At 34.3% G+C, this 23438-nt stretch overlaps 1 protein-coding gene across 4 annotated transcripts in view; it reads left to right on the top strand.

The window, feature by feature from the left end:
* ripk4 (receptor-interacting serine-threonine kinase 4) overlaps nucleotides 1-23438 on the top strand; it is a 39406-nt gene that overhangs the window by 3392 nt on the left and 12576 nt on the right. For 2 of the 4 annotated variants that reach the window (XM_087269155.1, XM_087269154.2), the window contains exons 2-3: nucleotides 3483-3697; nucleotides 18630-18921. In XM_087269155.1, coding sequence (XP_087125281.1) covers nucleotides 3516-3697; nucleotides 18630-18921 — 474 coding nt within the window. In that variant the 5' untranslated portion in view covers nucleotides 3483-3515. 4 annotated transcript variants of the gene reach the window in all.

Below are 23438 nucleotides of genomic sequence, written 5' to 3'. Positions count from 1 at the left end.
AAAGACGCATTTACACAAAACTCTCATCCTTTATTCAAGAGGGCCAAACGTGTTTATCTGATTCAGATATGTGCTTAGAGGTAAACACACATACATATATGCTATTATAGAAGTCTTCAGTGTAAGCTATGTACGCTTGATGTTTATTTTATTTCGACTTTAACACACAGACGATCGCTGTCACTCCTCATATAAATCTGAATTGCTAATGATGAAGACACTCAATTGAAACTCATCGAACAATTGCTTTGATTTGGGGGGGAAATCCTGTTTTAAGATACACTTTAAGACAAGACAACAGCCATTTGCAGTTTCGGTTTCGCTAGACTTTAAGTAGGCCTGATGGGATTTTCAAATTGAGGCCTATTGTATGTTTTGTGATGACTTTTGTTGTAAATAAGGCCATCAGCATGGTCTTGATTAATAAATAGCTGTTCCTCAAAACATTAGTGTATATTATTGGACATTTACTCGAATAATCAAGTAAATTCAACTAACTTTACATTTTAACTCACAGTGCAGAAAATATCAAATCATTTTACTGTAAATTAATGCAGCTCAAGCTTTCACAGCTTATGTTTAACCTCAAATGAATCTATTTTTCAGACGTGGTTCGTCTACTACTTCATATTGCAATTTTTTAAATATTCTGCTATTTTATTGCTTTAGACACTGTTTACCATGGTGCACTGAGGTTTATAACAAATCCTAAATCCCTCACTCATTATTTTGTGTTGTACACTCAGGTAGGATGGTCTGCTTTGTCCACTCTAAGGCTCAAGTATTTGTATATCTTTGTTTATAAATCTATTCTGGGTTTACTCCCCTCATATCTCCATACTTACATTTGTAAAAACCTGTCTCTAGCTATAGCCTTCAGGAAGTTTCTTTATTGTCTGTACTAGTGGTGCATACTGAAATGGGAAAAGAGCTTAAATGTGCATCACCTTTTGCTCTGAATAACTTCCAGACAAAGTTGCAGTTTAAAGAGTTGGTTTCACTATATGCTTTTAAATAGATTTTAAATGATTTGGAGTTTGAAGCATGGGCCTGTAGCTGTAACTGTTATCGTTTTAATGGATAAATTATGTTACCTGTTATTTGTTTTTGTTTGTTTGTTAAACCAACACGATTTGTATACTGCCTAATCTTGGTCAGGACGCTCTTGTAAAAGAGATTTTTAATCTCATTGTGCTTTACCCGGTAAAATAAAGGTTCTAATAATAATAATAAAAGCACACAAATATGCAATTTGATGCAGATGTTGCAATTTATATAGCCACAAATCAGTGAAATTCTACATATAGCCAAAACAAATGAAAATCTACTGTATTATTTAGATTTTTATAACAATATAGGCTAATTTCATAAAATAAATGGTGGTTTAAGGTTTAAGGTGGTTTAAATTTAAGGTGATATTTAGATGCACCAATTTCATTATCAAATCTTCATAGCTTTTATTGTTTGGGTAAAACATTTAATGAGGATTAAAATTTAGCTGTTCCTTAAAACAATATAATATAATGTAATAAATTATTTTTTAATGATATAAAGGTGACATGGTGGCTCAGTGGTTAGCACTGTTGCCTCACAGCAAGAAGGTCACTGATTCAAGCCTCAGCTGGGTCTGTTGACGTTCCTGTGTGTATGTTCTCCCCATGTTGGCGTGGGTTTCCTCCGGGTTCTCCAGTTTCCCCCACAGTCCAAAGACATGCGCTATAGGTGAATTGGGTAAACATAATTTTCAGTAGTGTATGAGTGAATGTGAGTGTGTATGGGTGTTTCCAAGTTCTGGGTTTCAGCTGGAAGGCCATCCGCTGTGTAAAACACATGGTTGCTGGATAAGCTAGCGGTTCTTTCCACTGTGGCAACCCCTGATTAACAAAGTGACTGAGCTGAAAAGAAAATTAATGAATGAAAACTGATAATGCATGTATGTGTGTGTGAATGCGAGAGTGTATGGGTGTTTCCCAGTTATGGTTTGCAGCTGGAAGGCCATCCGTTGTGTGAAACATATGCTGGATAAGTTAGCGGTTCATTCCTCTGTGGCGATCCCTGATTATTAAAGGGATTAAGCTGAAAATGAATGAATGAATGAATGAATGAAAATTGACCGTAGTGTATGAGTGTGTGTGTGAATGCGAGTGTGTATGGGTGTTTCCCAGTACTGGGTTGCGGCTGGAAGGGCATCCGCTGTGTAAAACATATGCTGGAATAGTTGGCAATTCATTCCACTGTGGTGACCCCTGATAAATTAAAGGACTGAGCCGGAAGAAAATGAATAATATAATTTAATAGTAAAGCTAAGTTGCTTAAGTTCAGGAAACATTACAGTTTCCAAAAAAACAATGTTATTTTTACACTGAATTGATAATAATCACTAAGATTCCACAACAAAAAGACACGTGAGCCACAAGGTGGACATTTATAGACATTTTACTTGCTAAAAATGATAACCTATCAATCATTCAACACGAGACGTGTAAAAGATTGCACACAACTGGTTGCTCAGCCATATTTGATAATGCTGATAAATTAGACGCATAGATGTCAATCACAATAACACAAACATTCCCATGAGTACACCTGCTCAGCTTTTTAAAATCCTAGAAGGAAAGATTTGCCATTTATTTAAGATGTATGATAATTTGCTGAGTCATAATGGATCTAAAAACTATTCATCGTGATTCGTGACTCACTTATGTGGACTTGAGAACGCTGTGGTGATTTATTTTAAAGGTCTAATAGACGTAAACTCAGTCAGATCAGTGTAAAATGAGTAAACGGTACCCTAAAGCTACAACTAAACTATTGTGTTCATTCATACTTGAACCTCCGGCTAATATAAACCTGAATATGTAAGACTATTTTCCTTTTTTCTCTTCGTTTTTTTGGCCTTTGTTGTTGTTAACATTCCAAACAACTCTTTTAGCCATATCACAAAACCAGCACAGTGTTGAGTAATCCCAGAGAACTTGTGTATTTCTTTAGGGGGGGTTAAGAGACTATCCGAACATCATGGAGATCTCAGGTTATAAAGGTGTTGGGTGAAAACCAGCATTCCACAAGCTTGGATAACCGCGTCCAATATAATTCCCAGGCTTTGTGAGCAGAAAGCTGAGATGTTTGTAACTTCTGGCGCTGTATTAGATGTAGTCGAGTTGAAAAAAGTGGATAAACAGGGTGTCAGCGATGCCCTTTAGCATATAAACAGACATAAGTGTCGTCAGGACTAGATTAGGCAATTGATTCTGCTACTTTTGTGTGTGTGTGTGTGTGTGTGTGTGTAGGCGTAGGTGTGTTCTTGGCACAGGAAGTTATGTCATTAGGCTCCTCCTTTCTCTTACCTGAGCTGAGGGGTAGAGCCAGACAGACACAAGCTCTCAGTACAGACAGGGAGAAGAAAAAAACAAGGAACAGCAGTTCACAACCTGCTAGTCTTTCACACACACAAACCTTTTTTTATTTTATGTGAAAAACAGAACCGTACAGGATCTTACTTCACAGTTTGGAAAATGGACGTCCCAGAGAATTCCCCAGGGATTATGGGGCTTCTGAAAACTTTTGACGCTTCAGAGTTTGGGAGTTGGGAAAAGATTGGCTCCGGCGGCTTCGGACAGGTGTACAAAGTACGACACATGCAGTGGAAAACATGGCTGGCCATCAAATGCCCTCCCAGCCTTCATTCTGATGACAAGTGAGTACATTTAGTTCATTATATCTTTCTTTTTAGCGTCTAGAAGTGTGTTTAAAGTGTGTGTGTGTTTGATAAACACAATCATGTGAAGGGCAAGTGAAGTTTGTTTGTGTTAATGCTGTACTGCAGATAAGAGTTTGCTTTGAAACAATCATGAGTTGGTGTGTTTTTCTTTGGGGTAAAGTTGGTTTTATATTCCCACAATCAGACTTTCACCTTCTGAACATAAGTACAGTTAAGTAATGTTTGCAAATTCTAAAATATAGACTATCAAAGTACTATGTTGTGCTACCATGTTGTGTTTGAAGTCATACATGCATGAGATTTCAGAACCAATATTCTGTATATAGCTTAATAAACAATATATGGGCAAGTTATCACTGAAAGAATGTGCGAATATAAAACCAACTTTACCTCAGTGTGTTTTTCATGGATTTTAAGTGTAAAATGACTTTTGTTTGTGTCATATGAGATGTACAGTGCTCAGCATGTATAAGTACAGCCCTCACAAATCTTTTAAATTCATAGTTTTAATAGGAAGCTGTACAATATTATAGTTGTGCATATACATTAGATTAGTCAGTACTGAAGCCAAATCTGGAGGTTATCTAACTAAATAACTTACTATAACGGTCCAAAAACTAGTACACTCAAATTTATATGTTATATAAAAAATATTCAATACAAATAAAAAAAAGAGGAAAAATCAAGAGAAGCAAAAAATTATAAAAAATTAGTTGAAATTTTAATTAAATTTTTTTTTGCACTTTAAAAACAAATATTGGTGTTTAACAAGACCATACATCGTAGTATAGAATACAACATAGGAAAAATCACAGACTGTCTTAGTTTTCTTATTTTTCCACTATCCCCCCAAAATAAAATATATAACATTTATGAATTATAAACAAACATATCCTCTGATAGAAAGAGAAAAATAAAATTAAAAGATATTCTTCAAAAATAATAATAAATGAGCAAGTCTGCAATAAAACAGTAAAATTAATTATTTAATAAATTAATAAATATTGAAAAGTTTGCATTGAGTCGTCAATATATCCTCTTTCCAATTAAATACTGTATATTAGAACTGATATCAACTGAACAGGGTAAGCCTTTGATATAGTCTAAAATATTGTTCCAGGTCTTGTAAAAAGATTTGAGAGATCCTGCAAGTAAACATTTTAATTTCGCAAGTCTCAAAGATTTTTCAGATCCACATGTCATGTGATGGAGGAAGTACCTGTTCCCATTTGATAAGAGTGGCTCGTCTAGCTAAAAGAGTAAAAAAAAAAAAAGTTAAAATTTTGTAGTTTGTAGTTATTTTTGCATTATTTTGCTTACATTAATTTGTATAATCTTTCACTTTCTAAACATGTTTGATGACTAAAGTATTATTTTAATAAATAAATCTGTTTAATAAAGCTGTTTCGTTTAAATGCACCAAAATACATTGCCTGTATTCACTGAGAAATGGATAAAAATATTCATTTTCAGAATGGGCTGTACTGAATTATGCTGAGCACTGTATATTTTAATGATAATAATTAAGTCTATTGAGGTTTTATATTCACACATTCCGACTTTGCCGTTCAATAAAACACCAAAGCTGAATTTAAAAATGCTAACACAGATTAATTTTAATGACGTACTGTTACAAGCACAACTTGTGACAAGGTCTCTATATTGTTTACTTTTAATACTGGGTGTGAAATTGCATCTAAGTATGAATTCACAACAGCATTAGCACTATTTAACCTACTGTGAGCAATGTTGATAGTCATTGGCCGCTAATATCATTTCCCTATTTAGTATTTGCAAAGAAAGAAGGTGAAAGTCAGAACGTGTGAACCAACTTTACATCAATATTAAGTCTATATTCTCCATTCAGACTGTTTGTTATGCTGGCATGCTAAAAGATTCAGTGTTTTGTGTTAGGAAAGTACTGATAATGTACTGCCTCCAGCTATGAATCTGCCCCCCCACCTTATCATCAAAAATACACACTTTAAGACACCCTGAATATCAGACTCTGACGAAAGACTTGCATTTTACACTACAGCCGTTTTCCACTTTAACTCTGTCCTGACATGACAAGGAGTGGCTGTATGTGAGCTTTGTTTCCCGGTAACCTGCCATACATAGACCTTAGACAGAGCTTTGGTATGCGCACAGATGTTGCAGTTACACACACACACACGACTCTTTGTCTTTGTTTTTGTTTTTTTTGAAGGGTCATGTGTGTGTTGTTTGTAAAATAGCATTACAGCTTTAAAGTGATTTTATTTTAGCTTTGTTGTATTTTATTTTATTCATGATAAATTTTGCAGTATGGAGCTACCTATCGATCATTAAAAGCTGATCAGATTATTTACACAAAACAAACAACTACGCACGCACACACAACTATAAATGTGTGTGTGCTGTATACATATACACAATACACAGTACATATCTCATATGCTTACTATTATTTGACCCACACACACAAATGCGTAAATATAAGTAATATTTAATCTTAATGTTATGCCTTAATATTATAGATAATTGAGATGAAACATGATATGCTGCCACTTTTGCTCTATTTACCTTTTCTAGTTCCCTTTGCTAAATATAAGAAGTTATTTAGAAAGTATTTAGAGAATGTTTACAGTACTGAAAAATACTGTGTACTTAAAACCATTGATTAATATATAAATTTCTGTTTATTTATTAGGATAAACCACTTTAAATTATACATTTATATCCACATACACTAACATTAGGCCTTCTGTGAGCACCTACATTTACCCTAAGAAATTCATGACCCTGTATTTCCAGTCTTCCTTAATGCACTTCATACTGAACGTCTGTAAAATAATTTTTAATGACCAGATCTGGCCCAAGTTGTTTATATAAGTCTTACTAATCAACCCACTGACTCACGAGTCAAGCCACTGAACAAGCAGATGCAGTATCATGCTGACTCTTTCTGAAACCGTCTTTGTGAAATTTAATTTTATATACGATCATTAAACGTCTGATGGTATGATATGATTTCCTTTGTAGATAAACATTTCAATAGTCTCCGGTGTGCATGAATGCAGTCCTTTTCAGCAGTTTTTTTTTGTTATGTATGTCTCTAAAACACCTCTGGCCATATGACTACATAAGCTTAGATATGTAGGACTGAAAGAAAATAGCAATTATATTGAAAACAAAAATACATTATCTGACCCTTAATGCTGAAATATTGAATTAATTAATTCTAACTATTTGCTATTTTCATGTATTTTAAAATCTAATTCATTTATGTAGTGCAACTCTGACTTTTAATTCAGTTTTCAGTGTCACATGATCCTTCAGAAAACAAAACGTGATTTAATGCTCAAGAAACATCTATGACACTGCAAAAAATGAAATGCTTTTCTTGCATGGAGTTTTTCTCTTGTTTGTAGTCCAATTATCTACAAGTTCTTAAATCAAGAAGTATTTTCTGTAGTTTTGTTTAGAGAAAAGAAAAGATATAATCAAACAAGCTTTTCCTTAAAACATGCAAAAATAATCTAAGTAAAATAATGAGGTTTTGGTTCTAAAATAAGATTATTTTTCTTACCAGATATTTTATTTTGTTTCAAGATTATTTAAAAACTAAAAAAATTAGATTTTTTTTGTTTAGAAAATGCTTCTTGATTTTAGAATTCTTAGAAAAAACAGAAAAAAAACTTTTGGGTTTATCTATTTTGGTGAAAACATTTTTTTTCATGGCGAGGTTGACATTTGCATGGGATTGTTCTGATATAAACATCAATATAAATAGATGTAATAACTGAGTTTAATCATTTATATGTTCATTCATTGTGTCATTTTAAATACATAAATCTAAATACATAATCTGTTAAAATATATCAAAATGTAAAATAGAGAGATTTTGGGTTAAAAATTTGACTATTTTGCTTGCCAGATATTTTACTTTATTTGTAGATTATTTAGCTCATGTCAAGGAAACCCTCGCTTATGAATTGATTGATTTTTTTTTTTTTCTGAAATCAATTTTCTTTTCATGTTTAGAAAATGCTTCTTGATTTAAGAATTTTTAAGTATTTGGACTAGGCATGAGCTGCTATAAGATTCTGACAGTATGATAACAGGGTGTCCGTGGGGTCTTAAAAAGTATTAAAGGTTGATAAATCAATGTAGAGAAATTTAAGGCCCTTAAAAAATATGAAAAAGTCTTAAATGCTATTTTGCAAGGTATTAAATTTTATATCATTTTTTTATAATATAATGTATGGTTGTATGCAAAAGTTTGGCTGAATTAAATTTGTGAATTTCAGGATGCTGTGTATTTTATGAAATCACTAAAATCCTGCTAGATTTGACATAACGCTGCTTTGTTTACTGCAGTAATCAAGGTAACACCATTATTTCTGCAATTCTATAGGCACCAACCTGCTGAATTAGCTAGATCAGTGGTTCTCAAACTGTGGTACATGTACCACTAGTGGTACGCGGGCTTCCTTCTAGTGGTACGCGGAGAAATGAAATATGTCATGTACATGCCACATATATTTCAAAATTTATCAAAAAATTATGTATATAATATGCCATACATGACATTTAGCCTATATTTCTGAGTTTATCTGCCATGTTTTTTTTAACTGTGCAGAGTTGTAGCTGCTTTACTGGGCCTACTACGCTACTGTATTTCAATACTGCTCATTTTGGTGGTACTTGGAGAGACAATTTTTTTCTGAGGTGGTACTTGATGAGAAAAGTTTGAGAACCACTGAGCTAGATTAAATAATTTTTTTTTATTCAGTATATAAATAATATTGTTGTTTGGGATTAGTTTACAAATTTAATATTTAGTAAATATACTGTAAGTTAAAATCTCGCCAGTGTTTTCGGTTGAAACCTAAAGTGGTTATAAGGTATTCAAATGTATGGAGTCTTAAAAAAGGCCTTGAATTTTACTCTCTGATTCCTGTATATACTCTGGATAATCTTGGATAGAATAAAATATGTGCTTTATAAATGTCTGGGTAAAAAACAAGAACTTTTTTCCCCTTTTGAACAAAATATATTTGTTGTTAAGAAACATTTGAAATATATTGGAGCAGTAAACATGTCAGGCTGAATAATTCAAATGAACCTTTGACTTCTGCTGTCTTCATTAGTTTCTAAAACACAGATTTTAAATATCGTTTCTGCTGGAGATACTGTTGTCCTAAAAAGCATTTTTAAAAGATCTCTCATATACCCTACATAATAATATAATTGTTTTGGCGGTTTTAAAACCTTGACTTTTCCAAACGGCGGTATACCTTGATAACAGTTATCGTCCCATGCCTAATTTGGACAAGAAACAGGACAAAAACTATGTAAGAAAAGCATTTTTGCAGTGTCCTCCTATAAATAATGAAGCAGTGCTGCTTACTATCTATCTGGAAACCATGATTTATTTTGGGAATTTAAAGAATACATAAGCTGATCTTCAGTGCTGAAGATTTGATCAGCTCTAGTTATCACAGTCACATCAAGAGCGATATTCATCAGTAATTTTGCACGTCCGCTTGCACAACTCAAATGCGGATGTTACTGTTCGTCATCAGGCCTGAGGAGGAAAAAACTAAAAGAATCTGCTAGAAATCCTGCGAATGCTGTTTGATGTGACCCTGGAGGCAGGTTATCAGCACTTGACATCTGAAGGTACAAGAATTTTCATTCGCCTCCCCCATTTAAACACGGCACAGACTTAAAAGCAGGCTTTGTCCTCCTGTGCTCCATCAGGCCTGAGCTGAGCAGAGCTGCCCGACTGGTCCAACCGGATCAGCGCTTTTTTTTTTAATAAAGAAAGAACAGCTTTTGTTGAGCTGAAAGGGTGGCAGAGCAGTGGGTAGTTTTAAACATTTACCTCTGCACTCCCTGTTAATCTTCACACTCCCTACCTCCCATTTGTCCATCCCAACTGGAGCTGCTTCGCTGTTTCCTATCAGACTTTATGAGTTATGTTTGTCTCTTTGCTAGTTAAAGCTAGTTTTCGATAAGTAGGAAATGAGCAGTTCCAGCATTATGGATGTGATGTTTGCGGTAAAAACTCAAAACATAAATTCACAGAGAAAGTCTTTGTTAACATATTGAAACACCCGTTCGTATTTTCCAGAACTACTAACCACAGAGTTATGGGATCAGATCTGCAAACATTTTTATATTTTAAATGATTTTAAATAAACATGCGTTATAGATGTGATGAAAAAATACTAGCTATTTTATGGTCTACAACAGGGGTGTCCAAACTCGGTCCTAAAGGGCCGCTGTCCTGGAGAGTTTAGCTCCAACCCTAACCAAACACACCTGAACCAGCTAATTAAGGGCTGTTTCTCAATTCCAAGAACGCAGAGAACAGACTTGTGTTCTTGTGGAGAGCGGTCTTGCCAAGTTTCCTCGGAAGAACGAACTCAGGAGACTGCGAGGACAGAGAACGCGTCCTTTGAGAAATGGGATGCTGCATTCTTCCTGATGGTCACATGACCTTCACGCGTTTTAAATGGAAATTATTTAAACATTACAGCGTTCGTACAGCAATTTATTGTTTTTCCCCTTCAAAATATATACTTTGCATAAAAACATTATAAATATACTCTGCACAATATAAATAAAACACTTTTTAATAAGATTTTTAGTAAACAAACACCCTTAATGTATTTATTCCTTTATTAAGATGTTCATGGTGATGTTTACTTTCACCGTTTCATTTAGGGAAACTCCTGAGGTAAATAAGTGAAATCTCGGAACTTTAATAATAAATCTAAATAAAATGCTGCGCTTCCCACCTCCAGTCGCAATGACTTCTGGGACTTCCAGAGCGTGTTTGTTGCTCAAGTCTGCATCAGTGCATCCTCGATATCAAGATCACATCCGGGAAATTTCACGCGTCCTCCGTACTTGCGGTCGTGTGTATTGGAACTGAACTTAGGCAGCTGATGATGACGTTGCATGAGAACACGAGGACGCAAGACCGCTGAAGAACGCATATTGAGAAACAGCCAAGGTCTTACTAGATATGCTAGAAACTTCCTGGCAGGTGTTTTGAAGCAAGTTGGAGCTAAACTATGCAGGACTCTGGACCGAGTTTGGACACCCCTGGTCTACAACATACTTTGTAGATATTCTGTGAATGGGGTATATGCAGAAGTATGCTGAAAGACTTTTAATTTTTTAGTAACCTGGGTCAAGCGCTTCTGGTGAATTGTATGCCGTTACAAAATCGGCTTGTTTAATGTCTGATTTAATAAAAAAATCAATGATCTACTCTGCCTGATTGATATACAATAAAAAGTGGCTCTCAGAATGTACTCGAAGCACTACATTAAATTAGATTTGTTCTTCCCGTGGCTTTAAAATATGAACATTTATTTTATTCCAGTATTTTCAATGGAGTTTCTGCGCTTGCCTGCTGACCCTGACGGTGCATGCGTGTTAATGGCTTTTCATCTTGTTTTATGCTTGAACAACTAAATGAAGAATGAAGTCTACTTAACTGATTGTATTTTAATTATATTAAAACATCGATGCTGTAAAAGGAACTGCATAAAATTGAAAAAAGTCACATTGACTGTTCACCGGAAGTTTATCGGTATGGGAGCAACACTAGCTGTGCATATACCCCATTAAACTCTAAACCCAAATGAAATAATGCTAATCAAAAGGATAAGAGTTTGCTTTAAAGCAAACATTATTGACTTTATTTTACGTCTTTGCATTTATGAGGAAAAAGCTTGGTTATGAAATTGACATTTGTGTGACTTTAGTAAATCAAATATAATTGCTTGAAAACACTGACAGACATTTTAAGTATTTTTACATACTATCAAAATTGAAAGGGTTTTGATATTTTGGTGAAATTTTTTTTTCATGGCAGGGTTGAGATTTGCATTGCTTAAATGTCAACATCGTGTGTTAAAAATACATTTTTTATCATTAAATGTAATAATTGAGTTTAATAATTTATGTACTCATTCATTGTTTTCTTTTGTAGAAAATATTAACTAATGTTAGAAATTAAAAGTTTTTTTTTTATTATATTAATATAGACTTTTTTAAAAGATATTTAAAAATATATTTATTTATTTATTTGTTTATGTATATATTTTAGTCATTTATAGTCATTTATTGTGTTTTTATGTTTGAATACATACATTTATTTATGCATTTATTTTGAGTTGTTCCTCCCCTCAGCTGTAGTTAAAACTAGATTTGTTTTCCTGAAGAAAATGCAACACTAATGTTAAAAAATTAAACATTTTTTAGTTTATATTGACTTTTTTAACAGATGTTTTTTACACTATAAATGTAAAGTAAAATTATGTACTATTTCTTTATTTTATTATTATTATTATTATGGGGCAGCATAGTGGGTAGCACAATCGCCTCACAGCAAGAATGTTGCTGGTTCGAGCCCTGGCTGGGTCAGTTGGCATTTCTGTTTCTGTGTGGAGTTTGCATGTTTTACTCGTGTTGGCGTTGAATTCCTTCAGATGCTCCGGTTTCCCCCACACATGTTGTATAGGTGAACTGGATATGCTTAGTTCTCCGTGTGTGTGTGTGTGTGTGTGTGTATGTGTGTATGTGTATGTGTGTGTGTGTGTGTGTGTGTGTGTGTGTGTGTGTGTGTGTGTGTGTGTGTGTGTGTGTGAGAGAGAGAGAGAGTGAGAGAATGAGAATGAGAATGTATTGGTGTTTCCCAGTGATGGGTTGCAGCTGGAAGGGCATCCGCTGTGTAAAACATATGATGGATAAGTTGGTGGTTCATTCCACTGTGGCTACCCCTGATTAATAAAGGGACTAAGCTGAAAAGAAAATGAATGAATATTATTATTATTTATTGATGGCTTCATTTAAAGGCTTTTATACATTTGTTTATTTTGAGTAGCCATTTAATTAAATGAAAAATGATACGTGTATATTTAAATTAAATAATTTAGTAATTACTTTAATTATTTAATTCTTTATCGTTTCATTTTAAATGAACGTATTCACAGAGAGTTTTGTCTTTTCCTTAACCTTCCTAAATCTAGCCTTTTTTCAACAAAAAAAGAAAACATCAACAAGTGGACTGAAATGTAATTATTGGATCACTCATTGAATTTAAAGCATTTCATTTTTATTGTATTAATTTTATTATTTTTGGGGGGAAGTTTTGCTTCCCCTCTGCCATATTAAAGCAAATTGTCATTAAATAGAAAACATTGAAATTAAATTAAATTCAGATTTATTGTTTTACATTTTAAACTAAATTTAGCTTCATGAAAAATTTAATTAAAATTGTATTATTTTCTGATTGATTATTAATATTATTTCACTTTCTTAAAGTTAGTTTACAAGTTAGTTAGCATTTTGAATCAAATGTATTAAAATTTAATTATTTACTAATTTATCAAAACAAAATGATCTATATTTAAACTATTGATTGATTTCCTACAATCTTTTAAAGCTTTTTTTAAGTAGAAAATACAAGCTAAAAATGTAGAAATGTTACTTTTTCCAAGTGTATTTGTACTAACTTTCTGATTTAACTCTTCAGTACACTAGAATGATTTAATTAAGCACTTGCTGAATTTACTGGAAAGCTCTACATAGCCAGTTTGCCATCAGCATTTACGTCCGATGAGTAATAAAATACTCACTAAAATAATAAAGTGATAAAGCAAAATCCAGACCTACTGTAATGCCCAGCTGTTTGTGTAATATCCGTCTTTGCTTTCCTGACGTAGATGATTAAGAGATATTTTGGCCATTTTTTACTGTTGTTAACTAATCAAACAGATTGTAAACTCATAGTGATATCCTTTATATGTCCAGTTTTAACCTAAATGTCTGCTGTGTTAATAATAAAGTGAGATAGTTGTTTAATAACAAAGTACACAAGAGAAACGTTTACACAACCCCATATCTATAGTGATGTCAGATCAATATACTGCCCTCATAAAGCTATTTATGGCATCTGAAAGCTGTTTCGGATGCTCCAGCTTTATTAAATAAAGGAAATTTAGCCCATCATAGCTAAAACAACCATTGAGTATATATATATATATGAGTCAGCTTCAACTGTGTGCACAGGTTCAACAGGTTTCAGTACCTTCCCTTGTTGTTTTTATAAAAGTGTCTGGCTGTGATTTCTTTATGATCTTTTTTAATTAATTGGGTGTGTTGCCAGTTATCCAGATAAAGTCCAGCTGGATCACTCCCATGGGGAAAACACATAAATAAAAGTCATTTACATTCCACAACATGGTGTGACAGTATTTAAGCCAGGGTTAGTTAGTTCATCCATAAATAAGTTAATTTATTTTCGTAATGCTGTAACATGTTGTTCTCGTATTTTTCTCTTTTGTATACAACAAAAGAGAAAAGAATTCTGCTTTAACTCTTGCACATTTGGCTTAGTGGTTTTCACTGTCGCCTCGCAACAAGAAAGTCGCTGGTTCAAGCCCAGGCTGGGTCAGTTGGCATTTCTGTGTGGAGTTTGCATGTTCTCCCCGTGTTCGCATGGGTTTCCTCTTGGTGCTCCGGTTTCCCCCACAAGTCCAAAGACATGTGCTGTAGGCGAATTGGATGATTTAAAATAGACCGTAGTGTTTGTGTTTGAATGTGAGAGTGTATGGGTGTTTCCCAGTACTGGGTTGCAGCTGGAAGGCCATCCGCAGCGTAAAATATATGTTTGAATAGTTGGTTCATTCCGCTGTGGCGACCCCTGTTGAATAAAGAGACTAAGCTGAAGGAAAATGAATGAATGAATGTGCTCATTTAATATGCACATTAAAGCATATAATAATAATAATTATAATAAATTATATTTAGATTTATTGTTTGACATTAAATTTCCCTCAAACATATAGCTATATCAAAATTCATTAAGTAGAAAATATTAAAAAATACTAGAAATAGTAAAAATGTATATTAAAAATTTTATTATTTACTGATTTATTATTATTATTTTTTAATAAAATACAAAAATAAATGTCATTTACATTTCACAAAAAGTGTGACAGTATTTATGTCAGGATTAGTTAGTTCATCCCAAAAAAAGTTTAATGAATTTAGTAACGCTGTAACGTGTTGTTCTAGTGCAGGTAGCTTTTTTTCTTTATAAGTTTGTGTGTGTTTACCAGTACTGGGTTGCAGCTGGAAGGGCATCTGCTTCATAAAACATATGTTGGAGTAGTTGGTGATTCATTCCTCTGTGGCGACCCCTAATGAATAAAGGACTAAGCCGAAGGAAAATGAGTGAATGAGGGTACATTTGGTGACAGGTGGGATATAGTGTACGCAAGTGTGTCTTTGTGCAAGACAAGTTACTGGAGAAGTGTGTGAATATCAGAGGCTTGCAGGAAAAAAATTAAACAAACTCACAGTTTTAAACTCGCAATAAATTACATTCTGTTCTCATTCTTGTTTACTTTTACAGTGTACTTCCATTTTATTTAATGCTGTATTCTATTCACTAAATTTTGCAGAATAACAAGACTGGAGTTAGCTTATAATTATGAAAATGTGTGTTTTACGTGCTTCTAAAACAAGCTAACAAACCTAAAATGTACCTTTAGGGAACATTCCTGCAGGGTTATTTTTAGCTTGTAAAAATATCAACCTAAAAATAACCCATTGGGAATGTGCTGTATGGTTATTTTTAGGTTATTTAGAAGCACCCACCCTGCAACATTCAGAGAATGTTACTTTGTGATTGCAAAACTTAAAACCTAAAAAGAATCTACAACAATTTCAAAAAAATTAATTAAGGCAGGGGTGTCAAACTCCTGGAAGGCCGCAGCTCTGCATAGTTTAGTTGCAGCTCTGCTTCAACACACTTACCTGTAGGTTTCAAACAAGACTGAAAGACTCGATTAGTTTGATCAGGTGTGTTTAATTAGGGTTGGAACTAAACTGTGCAGAGCTGTGGCCCTCTGGGAGTTTGACATCTGTGATATAACGGAATTAAATACAAACAAAAGGGAAAATTATGTGTTTGCAGGATAAAGCCGCTGTCACACTGCACTTTTCTCCCCATGGACTTCTATTCAAATGCACATGCGTCAGACCGGAAATGCAAGTTTTGCAGTTCGCTGCGTTTGAAAGTTCAAGCTTGGTAAACTGACCTGTGAAATCGCATCACGTGATTGCTTGAGACCAGTTAAAGATCAAAACATGAACTCTTTTACAATATGGAGCAATTGCTCGCTTGTTTAATGGGTGGGCACCGTACAACAGAATTCACATGCTTAAACTATAGTGTGACAGCGGCTTAACAGTGTCATTTACATGCATTTTATCTGTCCCTCCAGGATTTTGCGAGTCAAATGCTTCTTGAGAGATAAAAAGGAAAATCTGACAAGATTTTTGTATGATTTTACAGCAAAGCATTAGAATTAAAGCAAAGAAAGTCATTAAGTCATTTAGGCTGTAAATATTAAGAAAATGTCCTTAGCAAGTGTTGGAGGTACTGAGTTATGCATGATTTTGTTAAATAATATCATACATTTCAGTTTGTTTTCAACCAATCCTTATTATATACCTCCAGAACACTGGAATACACAGAGTCATATTGGAATCATTTAGTGCCTTTTTTAAGCTTGATCTAGATTGCTATTCACTGTCAATATATGGACAACAGTTATTATAGAGCATTTTTACTTTTCACTTTTTTTTTTATTTTGCTTTTTTTTAAAAAAAAAGAAAGAATGGCACACAGCGTTAGCACAACACTGAGCTGAGTAAATAATCATTGAAAAAAAATATATAATTTTTTCTTGAAATGAACTTGAACTCTCTTGAAATGGGGAAGGAAATTATTAGAACCCGCTCGACTAGACTACTTAACAGCTTTTCCCAAAAGCTGTTATTGCCCTCAAATCAAATCATTCAACCAGCAAATCATCCCCCTCTGAAATATTATGCCAGCTCCCAAAACCAGAACCACCCCACCACACCACGAAAACCTCAAAACATGCAAACTCCGAGTGTGCCTCACACAGGTGAGTGGGCTTGACAAACCACCTGTAGAAAACACACTCTTTTATCTGACACTTTAGCAAGCACTTGCACCAGACACATTCTTACAATCACACCATATCTCTAGAAAAATATATTGCACATTTTTGAAGTGTGCTCTACACAGGTAAGTGGGCTTGACACACCACCTTTAGAACCACTCTTCTGTCAGTATGCCCCAGAAACTTTACTTAAACTCCATCTTATAAGCACTCAATAAGGAAAGCAATGTTTACCACAGTGTTATGTACCACAATCATGTTGCACTACTTGTTTTCTTCAACCTCAAATACCTCTTTTGCACAATATCTTGCACAATGTTGTTCTGTCTTATGTTAAAGTACTTCTATAGCCTGTCTTAAGTTTTGTGTGTAGTTTAACTATTTATATTATACAGTGCCTATAGAAAATCATCATACCCCTTTGAAATTACTTTATTTGTCAAAGACCCTAAAATCAAGTCACATTCCAAATAACTTCTCCAGCCTTTACATGTTTTCGTAGCCGTCTACAACTTCATCCCGAAAGTCTTTTGAAAGCAGGGTGTAATGCGAGTAAACGTATTGATTTGGTCTCTCTGTGATTACATGTTTGTTGATGATTTTCAAAATCAGTTTTTTGATGATTTTCTATAGGCACTGTAGGTTTAGATCACCTTTCTGGTATGATAGTTATGAATAGGTTTAAAATAGCTCTTTCGTCCGGTGTGGTTTTCATGTTATGATTATGTTTATTTCTGATTATGTTTAGCACCGAGGCTTTTTAAGACAAAACATTTTATTCCACTGTTTGACCAACAGTGGTGTAAAGTAACAAATAGCAAATACTCAATTACTGTGAGTTTATTTTCTCAGGAAATGTACTTTTCTGAACAGCTTTTAAAAATATGTACTTTTACATTCACTTGAGTACATTTTTAGTGCTGTGTCTGTACTTTTACTCCACTGTTTTCTTTTAACCTGCAGTCACTACTTTATTTTATTTTTTTCTTGCCTATGGTGATTTGCTAAAGTAGAATAACCTGTTCTGTGATTCCCGTCCAATCAAACCGCATCACACAAAACAACTTCAAGAGACAGAAAACACAAAATCGATTCATGCCAATTGTAATCACAGAGAGACCGTTTAGACTGCATGTCACTAATGAGAATATGACGGATACCTACTGTATGATGACTGAAATCGCCTTAATCCCTAAATGCACTACAGAATGTTACGTTTTCACACACACGCACAAATTGCATGTAAATGTTTTAACTTTTCACAGAGTAAAACTCACTTATGTTAAGTACTTTTAAAAGGGCTACTTTTTACTCATACTTTGGGTAATATTTACAACAAATATGTTACTTGCACTACATTTTTTGGGTAGTAATGGTAAAGTAATGGTACTTTAGTATGATTTTTCTGTAGTCTTTCCACTATTGATGTCGACACACAGCGAAATGGCAATAAAGCTCAACTTAGCTTGACTTGACTTGTGGCTCAATGATACAATTTTTGTCTTTTTTTTTTTTTTGGGGCATTTAAGGAGTGTGCCGAACTCCTCGAAGAGGCTCAATGGCACAATATTTGTCTTTTTTTGCCATTTAGAAAGCTTGCCGAACTCTTTAGTTGATGCTCAGTGACTCAATTTTTGTCTTTTTGGCATTTAAGGAGCGTGCTGAACTCTTCGAGGAAGGTCAATGGCACAATATTTGTCTTTTTTTTTGGCATTTAGGGAGCATGCCAAACTCTTCAAAGAGGCTCAATGACAATATTTGTCTTTTTTCTTTTAGAAAGCAAGCTGAACTCTTTAGTGGAGGCTCATTGACTCAATATTTGTCTATTTTGGCATTTAGGAAGCATGCAGAACTCTTCGAAGAGGCTCAGTGACACAATTTTTGTCTTCTTTGCCATTTAGGGAGCGTGCCGAACTCTTGGAGGAGGCCAAGAAGATGGAGGCGGCTAAGTTCCGCTACATCCTCCCGGTGTATGGCATCTGCAGTGACCCGCAGGGGCTGGTGATGGAGTACATGGAGACGGGCTCTCTGGAGACTCTGCTGGCTACCGAGCCACTGCCCTGGGAGCTGCGTTTCCGGATCATCCACGAGACGGCGGTGGGCATGAACTTTCTGCACTGCATGAATCCACCTCTGCTCCATCTCGACCTCAAACCCGCAAACATCCTGCTGGACGCACACTATCACATCAAGGTGAGACGCACTTTAGGAAATATCTGCAGTTTTCTTCCAACAAATTTCAATCATGAAAAGTTGGAAAAAGTGATGTTTATGAACATTTTTAATAGTTGAAAGTGGTATATTGTCTGATTTGGTGTTTTTTATGCTACAAAAACCTTGTAATAAACTGCCAGTACATTTTCTGTTATTTTACAGAGTCACTTTGTTAAACTGTAGAGTTGAATTTTCAACATCAAAAGTCGACAGAGCAGAGATTAACATCCCATAATGCAATTCACAACCGTAAATAAACAGAAAACAAAGACAAAGACACAAAGACAAGAAAACTTGTGAATCATAAAACATGGAAACTGTTCATTTACATTATTTACAGTGTAGAAAATAAATAATGTAATGAAGTGATGGGGACTTTAATCGCTCTTGTTTTAGATGTTTAAGAAATGAGTTGATTCATTGCATCAAAGCTTCAGTGCGAGTGATTCATTAAAATCGAACGCAGCCAAGACAAAACACCTACGTGCAAGTTATTTGGAGCTTGATGTGACTATTGCTCAATGCAAAAGCTGACACATTTACTGAAATTTATGTTGATCCAAAGCTAAATGGCTTCTGTGGAACACAACAGGGGATATTTCCAAATATTATGTGTTTTTCAATGTATTGAACCTTATGTGGCATCTGCGTTGTTTAAAACCAACTCTGACAAAAAGTGTCTTACTTATGTCCTTCAATGCCAACATTTTTTGCAAAACTCCTTTTGAATTAAAGTGTATATTTGTTGGGTAGTGAAAATAATATATAAATATATATAATATTATTAATCATGAAAATAAAATTGCTGTAGTTATTTTTATTTGACACTTTTAAAAAAATCCCTAAAAATAAGGCACAGTGTAGTGTATTAATTTAAAGGATATTTCCAAATGTAATTCCAAATATATTGAAAGTCATGTGGGGTCAGTGTTGTTGCACAAGCTTGTCTTTCCATTTTCCTTGTCATTTTAGCTCGTCCTTCCATTCAGACATTTTTTGCCAAAATGCTTTCAATTAAAGTGGGTACTAAATATACAATTGTTGTCGATTTAAAAAAAAAAATAATAAAAAAATTGAAGAATTTGTACATGTACAGTTGAAGACAGAATTATTAGCCCCCTTTTTAATTAATTTTCCCCAATGATGTTTAACAGAGCAAGGACATTTTTACAGTATGTCTGATAATATTTTTTTTTCTGGAGAAAGTCAAATTTTTTTTATTTCGGCTAAAAGCTTTAAAGTTAAAAAAAAGTTTTTTAAGTTCTATATTATTAGCCCATTTAAGCTATATATTTTTTCAATAGTCCACAGAACAAAACATCATTTTACAATCACTTGCCTAATTACCCTAACTTGCCTAGTTAACCTAATTAACCTAGTTAAGTCTTTAAATGTTACTTTAAGCTGGATAGAAGTGTCTTGGAAAAAAAAAAAAAAAAAAAAAAAATATATATATATATATATATATATATATATATATATATATATATATATATATATATATATATATATATATATATATATATATATATATATATATATGATATACTAATTCAGTTATTAGATCTAAATTATTAAAACTATTATGTTTAGGAATGTGTTGAAGAAATCTTCTCTCCGTTAAACAGAAATTGAGGGAAAAATAAATGGGGGTAATTCAGGGTGGCTAATAATTCTGATTTCAACTGTATTTTTTTGTGTTTTTGGTATTATTGTAAGTCATTGATAATGACTATTATTTAAGTTATATTTTATTGGATTTTTTTGTGTCTTTTATATATTTCTTAAACACATTTTTAATATTAATTAATTTTAGTTTAGTTTTAGTGTTAGTTTTTAAGTGTAATTTAAACTTGGTACATGTGGGAAGTTACTGTATGTATTCTTATAGGTAATTTATTTTTTTTAAATTGCAAGAAAAGAAAATATCTAATAAGGCTAAGAAACAGTAAAAAGATAAAGTTTATAGAAAAATAATTAAAAGTAGAAATAAAAAAGGAAATGGATATAATATAGGAAGAAATATAGGACAAACAGTAGACAAATCTGGTAAAACATACTTCAATAATCCTTATTTTTTTTGTACATTTGAGAAATAAATTACATTGCCGTTTTTAAGGTATAATATTTCAAATTATTTAACACACTTTAATAATCTGTTATTGTTATTGGGTTCTGTTAACACACTTTTATGAAGTAAAAAGTCTTCACGATATGCATGCATGGAAATATGGCATGACATGCAGGAAACAAATATTACATGACATTGTTTGTTTTTGTAATGTAAAGTGTGACGCTGACAACAGAGATGAGGATCCAAACGCAGGTTTATTAAACAGAAAAGTCAGGCAAACAACAGTCAACACAGTGGCAAACAAATGTACACAGGAAATCCAGAGTCGTGGCAGAAAACAGGCAGAAAGTTAAAAGGCAGGAAGCATACAGGAATAAACAATAAAACAAGGCAAGGGTCTAACACGGCAAAAACAAGGCAAGGAAAGCGGGTCAAAATGTTCACAATACTGCTTACAAGACTCAGCAAAGTCTGTGTGTTTGTGTGCTGTATAAATAGTCCCAACTAATCAGTCTTTGAGCAGCTTCAGCTGTGTGAGTATAATCAAACAGGATCAGCAACTGGTGTCTGTGCGTGTGGTGCATGACTGGAACTTGTAGTTCTTGAAATGGCGGATTTGTAGTCCGTTAGCGATCTGTGTGTACCAGCAATCTGCACAGGCTTGATCACTGGTGACCGTGACATTTTTATAGTTTTAGTATTCAGTTATTTTCTTTTTGCCTAATCCCTTATATATCAGAGAACGCCACACCGGAAGGAACCCCAGACTATTCCAGCATATGTTTCATACAGCCCTTTCAGTCTCAACGCAGTACTGGGAAACAATCATTCACATATACACACACTGCGGCCAATTAGCTCATCCAATTCACCTATACCACAGGTTTTTGGACTGTGGGGAAAACCGGAGCACCCGGAGAAAACCCATTAGAACACAGGGAGAATATGCAAAACAGAAATGCCAACTGACCCAGCCAGGACTTGAACCAGCGAACTTCTTGCTGCGAGGCGACAGTGCTAACCACTGAGTCACTGTGTCACCCATTTTTCAAAATTATTTAGTTTAAATATATTTATGAAATTAACAATTCTATTTTCATCAGTTACTCATACTTAAGTCTAAGGGTTTGTAAATTATAACAAAGAAAAGATGGTGATGTTTGGGTCAAATGAAAAGCATCATTTCCCATGTAAAAAAAAATTAAATAAACAGCGACATCCTGATTGAAAAATCCAGCTTATGTGTTTTTTGTTAGTGAAAACAGCCTGTCATCAAGATGATTTTTAATCTTAATCCAGCGCTGACAACCCAACAACTGTTTAAATCTCAGTCCTGTCAGATCGTCTGTGCAGCAAAAAAATAAAAAGTGACAGGGGGAAGAGCACACCTATCATTTTCTTTCCCCCAACATACCTTTCCTGAAAACTCCCTGAGGGTGGAAAAGCTTTCCCATGATAAAATCCCATTTATATCCAGCCTTCCCATGGATGAGTAAGCAGGTGTCACGAGGGATGGGTGGGAATCATCGTGTCGGATTGAAAAGGCTGGATGTAAACACGTATTCTGGACCAGTCTGAACAAGCTAAAGCCAGGCAGTGTTAATGAAGGGCTGGCACACACACGCCTACATATGCGTGCACACATTTACAGAAAGCCAGGGCTTCCCCGCCTAACCGAGCACCTGATTATCTGGTAAATATTATAGTGAATACACTTAAATAAGAAATGAAAGCGATATCATTATTTCTGAAGACTTTAAGACTTGCCCAATAGACTGCCACTGAAGGGAAATAAAGTCGTGAGGATTTTTAACAATAGCTGATGAGTGTTTAAATACACGCCTGCTTTGTGCTTTTGAAGTTCTTAATTGGTTGTATGTTGATTTGTTGAACCCATCCAATTGAATTAAATTAATGACGTTTAATTGCAGAGTTGGTGTGGAGATCTTTAGAGAGAGCTTCTGCTCATAGAACACAGCAAATGACACGAGTCTTTTACACTCTCAAAATACTTCAGTATCTGTATATGCATGATTTACAATGAACTAAAAATGTAAACACTAAAATAGATGAATTAATAGTTTTATAAATGAGTGGCATGGTGGCTTGGTGGTTAACACTTTCGCCTCACAGCAAGAAAGTTGTTGTTTTGAGTCCCAGCTGGACCGGTTGCGGTTGGCAATTCTGTGTGAAGCACATGTTCTCCCCGTGTTTGTGTGGGTTTCCTCCGGTTGCTCCGGTTTCCCCCCACAGTCCAAAGACGTGCGCTATAGTTGAACTGATTAAACTAAATTGGTTGTAGTGTATGAGTGTGAGAGTGTATGGGTGTTTTCCAATACTGGCTTGCAGCTGGAAGGGCATCCGTTGTGTAAAACATATGCTGGAATAGTTGGCGGTTCATTCTGGTGTGGCTGCCCCTCTT

The sequence above is a fragment of the Danio rerio genome, chromosome 10 (assembly GCF_052040795.2).
Source record: "Danio rerio strain M-AB ecotype USA chromosome 10, GRCz13ab, whole genome shotgun sequence".
Classification (NCBI taxonomy): domain Eukaryota; kingdom Metazoa; phylum Chordata; class Actinopteri; order Cypriniformes; family Danionidae; genus Danio; species Danio rerio.
Note: the sequence above shows the minus strand (reverse complement) of the source record. Positions and strands in the feature narration are given on the sequence as shown.